The sequence below is a fragment of the Suncus etruscus genome, chromosome 1, assembly GCF_024139225.1.
Source record: "Suncus etruscus isolate mSunEtr1 chromosome 1, mSunEtr1.pri.cur, whole genome shotgun sequence".
NCBI classification, from domain to species: domain Eukaryota; kingdom Metazoa; phylum Chordata; class Mammalia; order Eulipotyphla; family Soricidae; genus Suncus; species Suncus etruscus.
In genome coordinates this window covers 194,909,572-194,925,299 of record NC_064848.1, presented here as the reverse complement: position 1 = coordinate 194,925,299, position 15,728 = coordinate 194,909,572, and the positions used below count along the sequence as shown (strand labels likewise).

The 15,728-nt window shown below is 47.6% G+C and overlaps 1 protein-coding gene across 2 annotated transcripts in view; it reads right to left on the bottom strand.

Annotated features, from left to right (window-relative positions):
• Nucleotides 1-323: 323 nt before the first annotated feature.
• Nucleotides 324-15,728, bottom strand: part of MAP3K3 (mitogen-activated protein kinase kinase kinase 3) — an 80,200-nt gene continuing 64,795 nt past the window's right edge. For both annotated transcript variants that reach the window (XM_049779246.1, XM_049779237.1), the window contains 10 exons: nt 10,028-10,161; nt 8,542-8,615; nt 6,433-6,500; nt 5,971-6,063; nt 5,208-5,399; nt 4,701-4,849; nt 3,976-4,107; nt 3,228-3,357; nt 2,758-2,935; nt 324-1,452 (listed from right to left, as the gene is read on the bottom strand). In XM_049779246.1, coding sequence (XP_049635203.1) covers nt 1,224-1,452; nt 2,758-2,935; nt 3,228-3,357; nt 3,976-4,107; nt 4,701-4,849; nt 5,208-5,399; nt 5,971-6,063; nt 6,433-6,500; nt 8,542-8,615; nt 10,028-10,161 — 1,379 coding nt within the window. In that variant the 3' untranslated portion in view covers nt 324-1,223. The remainder of the gene's footprint in view (nt 1,453-2,757; nt 2,936-3,227; nt 3,358-3,975; nt 4,108-4,700; nt 4,850-5,207; nt 5,400-5,970; nt 6,064-6,432; nt 6,501-8,541; nt 8,616-10,027; nt 10,162-15,728) is intronic.

Here is a 15,728-nt window from a genome sequence, read left to right as displayed (position 1 = left end):
GGGAGGCGCTCTAGCAATAGGCACATTTTGGAGGAGGGGCCGGGAGAGGACCAGCGCCCAGGCTGAGGTAAATAAGGCCGACTCGAAGCTGCTTGGAGATACTGGCTCCCCACCCTGCCGCCATTCCTCTCCCAGGAACGAGCAAGGGCAGAAAAGGCTGAGACCTCCTGGGCATGAGCAAGGCTGGCCAGGGAGGAACAGAGCTGGTGGTTTGGAACAGAGCTGGTGCAGCTTACGGACTCACCATTCGACCAGGCAAGGAGGGCTCGGGCCACAAGTCGTGGGCACCTACTACAGCCCATCCTGGCTGTCCCAATGGCCTTGTCAGGGGGCCAGCAGGGTCAGACGCCTTCCCCGTGTTGTCTGTCTCTCTGTTCCAGTGGGGGAGCAGAGGCCAGGCCAGGGGCACCGATGCCATTAACTTTAATTCTTGCCAACCCACCTCCAGCCTGAGCCCAGAGCAGGGGGACTCAGCGCACGGGGCACACTAAGTCTCCAGTTTAGAAACTTGAGTACAGCATATGAGTGACTCCAACTTGTAAAACAGACAATTGCATTGACAGAACTGGGTGTCCCCCTCTGTAGGGGCATTTCCATATCTCAGCCCCTGCTTGTGGGGCAGGTCACCAGGGCAGGCAGGACATGCTCCTCCCTCCCTGAATAAGGCAGCATGACATTTGCTTCACTTCTCTTTGGTAAAAGACGGACTGGCAAAGCGGGCCAGGGGCTCTCGGGAGAGCACAGCCTAGGCCTCAGCCACCCTGTGGCGGCTACCTCGGGCCTGGGTGTGCTCAGCCAGCCCGGAGGTTATGTTGGTCTCCAACATGGGGAGAATGAAAGCAACGCTCCGAACCAAAGTTAACACTGTTCAGGCTTTCTGTGCTTCTGTGTCCCCAGACGCTTTGGGCTTTGGTGCCAATAAGTGTCGGGCGTGCCCCACGGAGACCAGGCACCTTGCACACAGTTCTGAGCCCATTCCCTGCCACATGGAGCTTAGTGAATGGAGCTCCTGGGTCTGGCAGGCTGGGGGCACCCAGTCTGTGAGGCTACAGCACCCCACCCTGGCTCTGAGTCCCAAGAGCAGAGGGCACGGAACCCACGCTGGCTAGACTGCAGCTCCGCGGTCCACAACCCTGCCTGGGAGAAGCAGCAACTTGGCTGGGCCCACAACAGCCCCTTGCCTGGGCAGAAGGGGCAGCCAGTAGCAGTGTGGCCTTGAGAGCTTAATACACAAGCTGTGCAAAGTGGTGTGTGAGCAGCTCTTCGGCCGAAGGTCTCTGGCGAGCCTCCACAAAGATGCGCCTCAAGAAGTCCCGGCCATGCTCCGAGATGTGAGAGGGCAGCTGAGGGTTGGTCGGCTGGGTGGCAATCTTGAAAATGGCGGCCATGGCTTCATACTCTGCCCAAGGTGGCTTCTCCGTCAGCATTTCGACCACCGTGCAGCCTAGACTCCTGCAGGGAAGAGCACCTTAGCCCCCATTGGGAAAAGGGGTGCCTTTCCCACTGCACACAACAGCTGCGTGAGAACCTGCAGTAGGACCCCAGGGCCAGAGAGGCTCCAGGACTGTCTGCCGTGTCCATACAGGCTTTACCCCCTACTTTGCCAGGGTGCTGGAGACCACTGAGCACGGAGGAGGTCCCAAAGACTACAGTGGTCCCATGGCTGCTGACGCTAATGCCAGAAAGTTTTTGGACAAGATCAATACCATCTACAACAAATCTGTAGGTCAGGAGTTGGGGAGCCATCTACTCCAATCCCCATGGTCAGGAGTCATCTACTCTAATCCACCTTCCCATCACATGGATCCTTGGTCACTTTGGCCCACCCGGAAATTCCAGAGTAATCTCCCCACATGAAAAAAAAAAAACCTTAAGGGCCGTAGCAGTGGTGCAAGGGGTAAGGCGTCTGCCTTGCCTGCGCTACCCTAGGATGGACCATGGTTTGATCCCCCAGCGTCCCATATGGTCCCCCAAGCCAGGAGCAACTTCTGATCGCATAACCAGGAGTAACCCCTGAGTGTCACCGGGTGTGGCCCAAAAAAAAAAAAAAAAAAAAACCCTTAAATTGGGACCGAAGCGATAGCATAGCAGGAAAGGAGTTTGTGGCTGACCCGGGTTTGATATCCAGAAACCCATATGGTCCCTGTACCTGCCAGGAGTGATTTCTGAGCACAGAGCCAGGAGTAACCCGAGTGCCGCTGGATGTGGTCCCCAAACAAAAACCAAAACAAACCCTTAAATCCCATAATTTCTGCAAGGTCCTTCTACACATAGTAACATTAGAGGGATTAGTGCCGTGGTACTGGGGGTTTATATTCTGAAGAGGAGATGTTCTCCCAGGTCTGGGCCTTTTTAGGAGACATTTCCTAGAGCACATGCCAGTCTGAAGAGTGGGAGGAGGTCAGGGATTCAGTGGCACAAGTGATGGTCTCCAAGGTTTCAGTGCACACCAGCATCAGCTTCTAGGCTAACCCAGTGTCTGTGCTGCAAGGAAGCCTGGCCACTGGCAAGAGGCAGTTCCTGTACCCTTTGGTATCATGGCAAAGCCCCCACACTCATTACTTTTTCCTGGCTCTTCAGAGATCATTCTTGGTGGTGCTCTGGATCAAACCCAAGTCTGTGTGTGCAAAGTCTGTGTGCAAAAATCCTACATGCTGTGCTACCTCTCCACTACCTCCCAGTTCATTTCTAAGCAAGAACCACTTCAGCTAGACAGGGAGCTGGGCCCAGCACACCTCCCCAATCCCCAAAACTCACCAGACATCTGCCTTCCTGCCGTAACCCTCACCGCTGATCACCTCGGGGCTCATCCAGTAGGGAGTGCCTGTGACCGAGCGCATGCCTGTGCCCGACATGCAGATGGTCTGCAGACGCTTGCTGGCCCCAAAGTCCCCCAGCTTCACATTCCCAGCAGAGTCTCGGAGGATGTTTGCACCTAAGGCAGGAAAGGATGAGTTTAAACCGGGACCACTCTCCTCATCCTTCCCTCAGCTCCCTTCCCTGAGGATGGTCTGCCATGACCAGACATGCCCAACAGAACACCTCTGCCCACCACACAAGATGACTATATAACGTGGGCAACAAGAGCTAAGCTCTTGACAGTTATTTTCCCAACTACTATACACACCAACTCCCCTTGAACCCTGGAATCAATTGGGGTTCCCCCCTCTCAGAAAGCTCAGAAGTGGTAAATGGCCAGATTCGGGGAGCCCACGCATGCCCCTCACCCTTGATGTCCCTGTGGACAATCATGTTGCTGTGCAGGTAGGACATGCCCTCCAGGATCTGCCGGGTGTATTTCCGGGTCACACTCTCCGTCAGAGCTCCGTAGGCTTTCAGCTGGTCTTTTACTGAACCCTAGAACCACAAGAGGCAGACACAGTGATCTCCAAGGGGCAGTTAGGCTGTTTCCAGTCATTAGTGCAGCAATGCAGTGATGTTACCAATACCTGATGCTAGGGGCTGTGAGTAGCTTGAAGTCCTTTCCTCAGCTATAGATAACCCACACCCAGGAAAAGGGAGATGTCTGATTCTGTACATACTGGACAAGACAGCCATCTTGTAGGACTCAGGTGGGGAGACCTTCGACCTTTCCCAGTGTCCCCCAACTGCAACCAGATGGAGCCCCTCATCTTCTCTCTTGATTTTCTGGAGTTTCACACCACCACACCCATGTTAAGGGACTCTCACTTGCAGCCCTCAGCTGAGTCCCCAGAAAGGTCAAGTCCTTTCTTTTTTTGGGGGGGGTTGGGTTTTGGGGTCATGCCCAGCGGCACTCAGGAGTTATTACTGGCTCTGCACTCAGAAATACCTCCTGGCAGGCTCGGAGGACCATATGGGATGCCGAGAATCGAACCAGGGTCTGCCCTGGGTTGGCCGCATGCAAGGCAAATGCTGTACTGCTGTGCTGTCTCACTCCAGCCCGGTCAAGCCCTTTCCTCTGTGTGTGTCTGCCATGCTATGAGGGGCACATACCCCTGGCATGTACTCCATGAAGATGGTCAGAGTCCTCTCGGCGCGGTCCCGCAGGCAGCCATAGTACTGCACGATGCGCTCGTGCTGCAGATTCTTCAGCAGCTGGATCTCACATTCCAGAGCGCTCACCTCCTATAGGGGGCACAGTGGTCACTGGGGCCTCTACACCAGTTCTGCCTGCCCGCTCTCAGCCCACCTGGCCCTACTCAGTGGCCACCCAGGGTCTGTCACCTATGGGCACTTCAGCTGTAGGAAAGGGGACTGTGCCAAATGCCTCACCATTGGACACAGCAGGGTAACCCTGGGGATGGGACTCCTCCATGCTGGCAGAGGCCGACAGTGGGGTGGAAGACATCTATCTGTAGGGATGTTTGTATTTGACCATGTGTACTGTTACATAGGCTATAGCCACACCTGATGACCAAAAAGCTCCTTCCTGGTCCAAGGACTGACAAGGTACCCAGGATGGTACTTTGCAGTATGATCACCACCTCACAGGTACCCTTGCCTCAGCCCAACTCCTTGAACCTAATCTTTCCCCTGGTACTCAGTGGTCTTTGTCCTCAATCTGTTCCCCGTGGCTAGAGTCAGGATGGAAGGCCATGGAGTTCAGGAGGAATAACAATAGAGAAGCAGCCTCTAGCATGTCATGCAATGTCTACACAGGACTATGGGCATTTCCACTAAGGGGAGGAGAGTGGGAGCCACATCCTAGGAGGTACTACCTTGCTTGTCTCAGGACTGTCAGGGTCAAACTGGACTTGCTTGGATGCAAGTTCGCGGCCTGTGTCTACATCATAGCACAAATAGACCCTGCCGAAGGCACCTTGGCCCAGGAGCTTCCCACGGCGCCAATTGATGGGGGCGCTTGGAGCTGCAAAAGCACAGAAGGAAAGAGCATCAGTTTGTCTAAATACTATCCAGACTCATTCTCCAGAGTCTAAGTACTATCCAGACTTATTCTCCAGAGGACCAACCTAGAATGGACCAAACCGTAGGCCCATTCTCTGAGAAGCAGAGAACTGGCTAAGTCATGGTTAAAAGCCTTTCTGCAGAGATCCTTTCCTCCCAAAGCTCTCTCTTAATATTGCCAGGAATAAGGGGTTTAAAGGAAGAGTCAGGCAGCAGCTTGTTACACAAAGACTGTGCTGAGAATGGGCCCACACGGCCACCTGCTGGCCAGCCTCCTACCCTGCAGCTTGTCACCTCCCTGCCAGGGGCTCATGTCTCACACTTGGTTGGTACAGTCCTCTCCTGCACCGAGAGGGTGTTCTCGCTGTCCGCACTCCGCAGGCGCCCTCGAGGGTCCAGATACTGCATTGCCAAGCCCAGGTTTTCTCCATTTGTGCTCAGGGAGCGACTGGAAGGCACCAGGGTGAACAGGTTGCCTTGGTGACGCCGTATTCGGGGAAAGGTTCTTCTGCCTGAAAGAAGGGAGGACCAGACCAGAGAGAGTCAAATCTCTGAACATTAGGCTCAAAGTGCTAACACCAACTCTGAGCTGTGCCTTCCACCTGCCTCATGCCAGAATGGCTCCCAATTCGAGCCCCTGAGAATCAGAATAGAGCAGGAGTTAAGAAGCAGTCACAGATTGTTCAGGAAGCCTTGGCTGCAAGGAAGCATTCTTGGGCCTGACATTACTCAAAGTCCCAACCCCTATCCATGACAGAGCTGTTTCCTTAAGCTTCTGATAAGGTACCATTCCATCTGCTGCTGTTGGGGGCAGATGATGGCACGGAGAACTGATGTCTGGAGCATGGCTAGGGTCTCAGCAAAGGACAGATTCCCAGTGGCAACGTTTTAATTCACATACCAGACTGCTATTTTCTTTTCCTTCCTGCAAGTAGTACCTAAGATCCAGGGCTCCATTCCTCAGGAAGAAAGGAAATACAGCATTGGGATGCCTACGGCTCACTCACTTGCAGTAGCTTGGGTAGAGATCTAACCATACTTTCCCTGAGGTAGTCAGCCGGGGGCTGGATGGAACACACTCACCATCATTGTAGTCCTTGTGGTGGAGAGACACGTGGTAGCGCCGGGGGTAGGTTCCACCTTTGACCCCTTTGTCATAGAGCTGGGTTTCTCGATCTAAGTGAGACAGAGGAGAATGAATCACTGGGATCTGGGTAGATCAACAAGGATCAGACATTTAAGTCCTCCAGACACTTAAGGCCTCCAGAGACCTCAGAATAGCAAAGCTGAGAAGATCTAGCCAGGATTTTCAACCAGAAAATTTTCAATCAGAAGCAGAACACCAGATGAGAAAGATAGCTCAATGGATTAGGGCATGCTTTATATGAGACTACCACATATTAACCCAAGCAGTCTGAAGAGAAATCCCCATCAGTGCTGGGTGTGGCCTTTCCCAATACCATTCATCCAAAAAGACATAATGCTTGCATGACCCACCCACTGACCCACACACCCTACAGTGCTCATCCAGATCTGAGAACAAACCTGAGAATTCTTGTCTGTTATCTGGGAAGCTCTGGGCTCGGGACATTCGAGATTTCCGGAAAGATGGGCTGAAATAAACAAATCACTAAGTAGGCAGCAGCATACCCAGGCAGACTCTAATTTCTCATTTGCACCCATAACAGATGCTCTACACAATGATTCCTACAGTCCTCGCTCAACTATAGTATCTCGCAGAGTTAGGATCCAGGTCTACCTGGTTCTACAGCCCATGAAAGGAAAATGAAATCCTGGGGACTAAATTAGGTCAGGTGTCAATAAGTTCACATTACTGGGTTTAATTTAGGGTTAGAGGCAAAACCTAAAAATCAAGTGGATTAATTTAAACATCCTTCCAAGTACCCAAGTAAGGTGCCTGCCTTTTATACATTAATATCTTCTGAGAGATTTTTATTTATTAATATCTTTGTTTTGGGGTCACACCCAGCAGTGCTCAGGGGTTACTCCTGGCTCTATGCTCAGAAATCGCCCCCGGCAGGCTCAGGATACCATGTGGGATGCCTGGATTCGAACCACCATCCTTTTGAATGCAAGGCAAATGCCTTACCTCCATGCTATCTCTCCGGCCCCACAGTGAGAAACTCTTGAGGCTGTCTGTGCTTCACTTTCTAACTACCAGACCTCTACAATACTGCCCCATGTCCCACCCAAACCCTCACCACAAAGCTTAGGTTAGAGCCGAAAGTGAGAGTCAGTCCTTTCCCTGGCCAAGCAAACCCTTAGACACTGGCAAATGTTCCTGGCACTTATTTCTACACTTTCTTGCTTTCCTGATTGGACAGCAAGCTCACAACGGGGCTGTGACTTGGATGCCAACATATAACTAGGGCTGTGCCCTATGACATCTAGAAGGAAGACAGCACTCAGCAGTGTTCCAATCTGTTTGGAGAGATGCACTACAAATTTGGCCAGCGGCAAACCTGGATCCACAGCCTCCTCAAAGTCCTATGCTAGGATTAAACATGCACTTGGCATAACAAGGTCAAGATGGGAGTGTGGCTGGGATCAGTGCCAAAGTCAACTCTCAACATGGTACTTTTTCCTTGCAAACTGTAACAAGATTACATGGTAAGCAGGTAGGAAATTTTATTTTTTGTTTTGTTTTGCCTTTTTATTTTTAAGCCAAACCCAGCCATACTCAGTAGCTAGTCCTGGCTCAGTGTTCAGGATTTGTTTCTGGAGTTACTCAGGAGACCATGTTGTGCCAAGGATCAATCTAGGTCTCCTGAATATATAGCATGTGTTTGTCTATTGACTTATCTCTTCAGTCCCATCTCCCATTTTTTATTCCACAATTACTAGATTACTAGATTAAAGTTAGAATTACTAGATTAAAAACAAAAGTCAGCCAGAGAGATAGCATGGAGGTAAGGCATTTGCCTTGCATACAGAGGTCGGTGGTTCGATTCCCAGCATCCCATATGGTTCCCTGAGCCTGCCAGGAGTGATGTCTGAGAATAGAGCCAGGAGTAACCCCTGAGCGCTGCCGGGTGTGACCCAAAAACCAAAAAATAAAAACAAGTCAATCTGGGTTAGACAGATGAAACAGGGGTTAAGGTACTTGCCTGCTTTGCATCCCTCCATCCCCAGTTTAATCCCTGTGCCCACTGAGCATCACCACCAGCAGTTACTCCTGAGCTAAAGCCAGGACTAGCCCCTGAACACTGCTTGGTATGACTCAAACCCTCCCAATAACTCCCCTCCAAAGAAAACCTATAGGTAATATAAGTCCATTTTCCAAAAAAAAATTTAGGTACACTGCTTCTTATCCAAGTAACAGCAATGAAGTCAAGAGCAGCGTATAACATGTGGAAAATCAAAGCACATTAAGCCCTTGGAACAAGAGAGCAAGTATTTAATAAATGTGAGCTACATTCATTTAATTACATAAGCACAATACAATATTCTGTGCATGAAGGCTAGGAATCCCAGCCAGAAGTTCTTTCCAAAAAATATGATGTTTAATTCCTAGGCCTGCAAACCAGCCTAGATCAGAAACACAGATAATAGTTCAATTCTATTTTTTCAACCATGGAACCAGCAGTTCCCAAAACTGGGGCATTAAGCCCCATACCAGCCACAATCCCCTACCTGTCTGCTGATCTGTCCAAGGACTGGCAGCTTCCTGATAAGGAGTTTTCTGCACTGCTCAGAGGATCCAGTACCTGTAAGATAAACCATGCAACACTACTTCAGCTCCAGTCAAAAATTTCTGCTAAGTGACCCCAGGCCTCAGGGCCAGCTAATGTTCCTATCAAAGTATGAAAGTGCCCTTTCTCTGTCTGCAGTGAGAAAGATGGCAAAAAAGGCTAGAAAGGTACCATTCTCCTCTGTAGTTTGAAAGGCAAGTTTCCAGGACAGAAAAATGCCTGGCTAGCATCCCAAGGAACCCTGCCAGGAAAGCAAGCAGAGACTTTGCTTCTTTTGTTGGCATTTTTTTTGGCTCATGAATGCTGGAGCCTGGTGCTGGAACTGGCAATACTCTGCAGAGACTTCCATGTGAGTAGGACCACAATCCTTCAGTTTACATCCAATAGCTATGTTACAAAGATGAGCACTGTCCTCATTGCACTGATAAGTCACTGCAGGTCTATAATGGTTAGGCTTAGAAAGTTATGAAACTATGCGGTGGGTAGCTGGCACAGAACAAAAGCTTCCCAGGTTTCTGGTTCTTCATGCTGAGGGATAAGTACAGACATCATTTAAAATGTTTCTCTATTCTTCAATCAAAGGCAGAGTGCACAGGCCTTCAGAATAGCTTGTTCTCCAACTAATCTTGCCTTCATTTTGCAATTTTCTTTATTATCAGAGACTTCATTATCTGAGCTTCTAAGGGAATCATTACATACCCACATTATATTTTATTTTATTGATTTTGGGGCCATACCTGCCTGTGGTCTGGGCTTACTCCTGGCTCTCTGCTCAGATATCATTCCTGGTGAACTCAGGTAGAACAACAGAGGTACCAGCGCTCAAACTCAGATCGTCTGTGTGCAAAGCAAGTAACCTACCCCCTCTCTCACCCACATTTTCAAATGTTATGGGTTACATATTATTATATGGGAAAGGAGAACAGAACTTGGTGGTCCTTAGGGACCATATGTAGTGTTGGAGTTAGAACTGGGGTTGGCTGCATACATGGCATGCACCTTATCCCCTATATTATCTCTCAAGCAATCAAGGTAAATTAATTATAAAATAAAAATGCAAATCTGAAGATCTAGTGATAGCACAGCAGGTAGGAGCGTGCTTTGCATGTGACTGATGGGTTTGATTCTTAGCATCCCATATGATTCCCTGAGCCCACCAGGAGTGATTCCTGAGTGCAGAGACAGGAGTAAACCCCTGAGTATCACTGGATGCAATCCCAAAATAATGCAAAACAAAATGTTGGTAAGTTTTCCAGAGTGAATGATTCATATTTTCCAGAATGAATAAATCAATATGGAAAAGAACAGCTCCCAACACATCAAATGCACTTGCCTTGCATGTGTTCAACTCGGGTCTCATATTTGTGCCCATTATAACCTTGAAATGACTCTCCCCAAGGCACAGATACCCTGCCCCACACACTCACGCACTGCTCGCTGGTCTCGGGAATGAACTCCCCCTCACTGTTGATGCTGGTATAGGATCCTTGCCGGGCAATTCGCTGCTGTCTTTCAGGAACATAGCCTGGAGGAGGTGAGCTTCGCCCAGGGTTCTGGGAATCTAGAACAGAGAAATAAGACCTTTGATCACTAAGTCCAGGATGTGTGTCCTGAGAGGACCAGCACAAAGACACCAGTCTAGAAGTTAGGGATGTGACTTGGAAGGCTCATGGCCACTGAAACTTTGCAAGGCCCTAAGGCTTTTCTTAGTAAGATCCTGGAGAGGTAAACACTTGCACACATCAAGCATGATCTCGGATAAACCCTATTCAACCACGTTAGGCTGGTAAGCAGCAGCTGTTTTTGTTTGTAGTTTGGGGAGTAAGGGGTTCCTTCCCTTTCCTGTTGCTGTCACAGTAACTAGGGGCCACACACATCTGGCTGTGGTGCTTAGACATTTCATAGTGTGGCACACTGGGCCACAGCACTCTTTGGTCCCAGTGCAGATCAGAGACAGGAGAACTGCAGGTCTGCACTTGGCATATGTAGTGGCATTTGAGGATGAACTCATGCTCCCAAAACAGATGTACTCAGCCACTGAAAAATGTCCCTACACACACCCCCTCCTTATAATCTAAACCTGAGGCTGGAGTGATAGCACAGCAGTAGGGCATTTGCCTTGTACGCAGTGACCGGGGACGGACCAGGGTTCAATCCCTGGCATCCCATATGGCCTCCAAGCCTGCCAGAAGCGATTTCTGAGCAAAAACCCAGGAGCACCGCCGGGTTTGGCCCAAAAACCAAAAAAACAACCAACCCTTGAGAGACTAGAGAGATACTATAGGCATCAAGGCACTTCTCTTGCATGTGGTGTGGTTGATCACAATTTGAACCCGATACTACATATGGTGCCTGAGCAATGTCAGAGGTCGTTCCTAAGCACAAAGCTAGGAACAGTCCTGGGCACTGCCAGGTATGGACTTCCCCTCACAAAAACAAAACAAAACAAAAAACAATCTCCTTGAATATAAATTTTTTTCCCTATTTTTCTGTTCCATCCCCAGATCAGGGTAAATTCCTGTACCAAAGAAAGAATGCTCATGTCCTGTAGCTAGAAGTAATGCTTGTAAGTATAGTCATAAGCCTTCTAGTTAGTCTCCTATTCAATGATGGTTTGCTTCAGGATGGGTGAGTCCCAGTGTACCTTAGTGATACCTTATTGTATCTTAGTGTATCTCCTCACAATTGACTTTTTCCCAAGCCTATATAGTTTAATAGCAGCTGCCAATATAGTTCTAAACAGGAAAGGAGGACAGCAGTCAAAACCCACTGACCTTCCTAAGAGGCTTGTTTAAAGGCAAGAGTGGAAGATGTTAGCATTACTCCATATTTTGCTTCTTATAACATCTCCTGGAAAAAAATGTGTTTTAACTAATCGTATTGACTCCTCAGTGGCGAATAAGTTTTCAATCTTTATACTACTAAAACAATCAGCCTATGTTATGGTCCCTGTAAAAATAGATAATTATTGGTATAATTCAGCCATCATGGTTTTAAAAAGAATAGATGCACTAGCCAGACCTAAGAGGTCTGTATCTGTGGCATTAATTATTAATTATAAAGTCCCAGTGGTGCATGGATGGATGGTGAGGCCTTTCTCAGCCCGGCCCAGCACCTACAGCCCCTTAGGCCCATGGTTGGTTCAGAGTGACAATGAAGAAATGATCCACAGACAGTCAGATGAAGTTTCAGGAGACATCGGCTTTATTACAAGTTGCATATTCTTCACATGGCCTTTTGCCTGCTCCTGCATCCAACCTGTCTCTGATCTCTCCCTCGGCGGAGTCTGCCTCTCCCCCCTCTCCCCAGGCCCTTCTTGATTAACAATTACCAACTCTAAGCTGTGGAAGGGTCTCCTATACAGTTAAGGTAAGCTGGAAGTTGGGAGAGGGGTAACATGTTTCAACCTTAATTTTATTATTTTTGGGGGGAGGTCACACCCAGCAGCGCTTAGGGGTTACTCCTGGCTCTAGGCTCAGAAATCCCTCCTGGCAGGCTCGGAGGACCACAAGGGAATGCCGGGATTTCGAACCACCGTCCTTCTGCATACAAGGGAAATGCCTTACTTCCATGCCATCTCTCCGGCCCCTTCAATCTTAACTTTAGAGATAACAGACTTAATTACCATCTGTACATCTCTGCTGTATCCACCACAGCTCTAGTTCAGGAAGTACATAGTACATCTTATATAAATGACTTCTTTAGAAAATTTTCTCTTGCTCTGTTTGAACAGGAATTATCTACCAAAAGTTAGATATCATTATAAATATAAATATTTTTGTGTCACACCTTATCCCTACAATCCGTTGCAAGGAAAACCCATTAATGGGTGTATGGTGTAATGCTATATCCTCAGATATAAAACAGCTTCAATAGGATATAACTATTACTAGTAAGTCACACTTAGACACAACAGATATTGATCAATTGTCTGAAGGAATGTGGACAAATTTACAGCATTTGAACCCTGTCAACTGGCCCCACTGGATAGTTATGGCTGGGATCGAATTGCAGGGTACTTCTTTTTTTTTTTTTTTTTTTTTTTTTTTTGGTTTTTGGGCCACACCCTGTGAGGCTCAGGGGTTACTCCTGGCTATGCGCTCAGAAGTTGCTCCTGGCTTCTTGGGGGACCATATGGGACGCCGGGGGATCGAACCTCGGTCCGTCCTAGGCTAGCGCAGGCAAGGCAGGCACCTTACCTCCAGCGCCACCGCCCGGCCCCTGCAGGGTACTTCTTGGTGCTGTTGTTTCCCACTCCTTATCAGATTGATTTTCTCCACAGCTAGGGAGCTTAAAACTGAGATTGCAACTATTCTTCTAAAAAATAAAAAGGGGCAATATCACCCCCACAGTTTAAGGGAAGCATATTATCAGAAGGTCCGCTGAGGCCTCCCCCTACCAGCATAGATAGATGGCCAAATTTCAAAGAGAGGTCGCTTCCCTGACAGTGAGGGTAGTATTTCTCAAACTTCGCTGCAAACATGTATTTGGCCTAATATGAATCTCCCTTCTGCTGTATTATGTATGTATATGTTTAAGGATTTACCTCCAGATGAAAGATTAGTACAGGCAAACGTAGCCTAGATTAAATTTCTCTTTACCTGGAAAATTCAGCACCAGGAGAAACATATAAACAACTTTGTGATTCTCATAGTCTTTTAAAGAAAGTCCTGTAGGTTAAGCAGACTGCTCTCTCAGATGAAAGAAATGTTTGTTTGGGGACATATCTAAGGGACTCCGAATAACTTGCTAATTTTTTACCTGGGATATAAACATCCAAGGTTTGGCCTGGAAATAGCAATGGGTTGTTAAGAAAGCTTTAACCGGTAAAGATCTCTTTCAAATAAGCTTGCCTCTTTTTTGTCCTTTTTACTCAAAACTGTGTTAGTCAGACTCAGGAAGTGAGTTAGCTGCGGAAAGCCCTAAAAGCAAAAAACCTGTTCCCTCAGGTGAAAGGAACCTTGATAGGAAAACCTGGCATCTTGCTAATCCTTTAATCTACATCAGAATTGACAGTTAGCAATAACTACATTGAGAACTATCCTAACAATGAGAATGTATGAGGGAAATAGAAAGCCTGTCTAGAGTACAGGCGGGGTTGGGGAAGTAGGGGTGGGGAGGAGGGAGATTTGGGACATTGGTGATGGGAATGTTGCACTGGTGATGGGGGATTCTTTACATGACTGAAACCCAACCACAATCATGTTTGTAATCAAGGTGTATAAATATAATATTATTAAGAAAAAAAAAAGAATTGACACTTAGCTCCTGGCCAGAGAGAAGTAACTTTGGGATGTTAAATTTTGCTCGCTTTTGATCCCAGGGAAGTCTCTGGGCTCTTTAATTGAAGGGTATCTATTCATGAGACAATTGTTTTGAAGGTCAAACAGTGTGTACTGATAAAGCTTACAAGAGAGATATGTTTGACTTTGTAAAGAAACAAGTGTGAGTTTTCGTTTTCTTTACATACCACAAAAAACTAACTGGCAAAAATCCAGTTTATATACCCCTTGTATTTTCCATAAAGTCAGAACAAAAATTCTCCCACACAACTGAGTGAGGCTTCTGCTATTCATCATTTCGAGAAATCTGTGGCCCACTTTCCTGAGGGGATCCCGAGAATTCCCTGACAAGTCCAGACCAACATAGCTGGTTGTGGCAGAAGGCTACACCTGGTTGCGCTCAGAGAACCATAAGTGATGTTGGGAATTGAAACTAGATTGGTGGGGCCCGCGAGATAGCATGGAGGTAAGGCATTCATTTGCCTTCCATGCAGAAGGACGGTGGTTCAAATCCCGCATCCCATATTGTCTCCAGAGCCGGCCAGGGGTGATTTCTGAGCGTAGAGCTAGGAGTAACCCCAGAGCGCTGCCGGCTGTGACCCCCCCACCCGAAGGAAGGAAGGAAGGAAGGAAGGAAGGAAGGAAGGAAGGAAGGAAGGAAGGAAGGAAGGAAGGAAGGAAGGAAGGAAGGAAGGAAGGAAGGAAGGAAGGAAGGAAGGAAGGAACTATATTGGCAAGTACCAATACCCTACCTGCTATATTTTCTCTCTGGCCCCTTGAGTACAATTTTTATTTAATAATGTCATTCTTATTTTTTTTCCCAATAAAGCACCACGTCTACCCACTGTAGGAAGAACTCAGGAAAATGAAATATCCAGCTCCCTTGAACGTAGAGTTTAGGAGCATCTTGGGGCTTGGGTCCTGGGAGGCACCTGCACACACCTGCTCATTTCTCTCCATCTCCTTCTGCTGCCTCCTTTCTTCTGACAATGTTGTGCTTTATCTGTTCTCTCTATACATACTGGGTAAGAAAGTCCTTCCATCTAGCTGGCCACATCCATCCCTCCACTCCATCCTCACTCTTAACTTTCTTGGCTAAGAGTAGTAATATTATCATGCATTTACTTATTTTGTTGGACTTTTATAGTGATCACCTCATTTGACTTTCAACATTCCTGCAGTGAAAGTTTGGCAAATATCTTTCTGAGTCCTACTAAAATATCATGTATTCTGAAAGGTCTTTTGACATGTGTTATTTTATTTCATTCTTTCACAAATCCCAAGAGAGAAATATTTGTTGTATTTAAGACAGGGGTCTCAAACTCGTGGCCTGCGGGCTGTTTGGGGCCCTCCGTACAGCATTTTGTGGCCCGCGGCCGGCCTTCAAATATCGCAGTATTCGCGATTATAAAATCGCATTAGTAAGAAAAAATCGCATTAAACATTCGCATACCCCGAGCAGTTCCATTCGGGGCATGCAAATGTTTAATGCGATTTTTTGCGATTTTTTTTTCTTACTAATGCGATTTTTCATTGCGAATATTCGGTAAGCGAAATCCCTTATGCGGCCTACCTCACCCCGACTTTGCCTCCTGCGGCCCCCAGGTAAATTGAGTTTGAGACCCCTGATTTAAGAGGAAACTAAGAGTCTTACATTTTTTCAAAAGAAATACAATATAGGCAGAAATTAAACTACCTTACAAATTAAAGAATATAAAAGCCAATGTATATGCACGTTCATTGTTTTAATTTTTGTTTTGTTTTGTTTGCGGGAGGCCACACCTGGCAATACTTAGGGTAATTCTGAGCTCTTGGCAGTGCTCAAAGAACCATATAGGATGTCAGG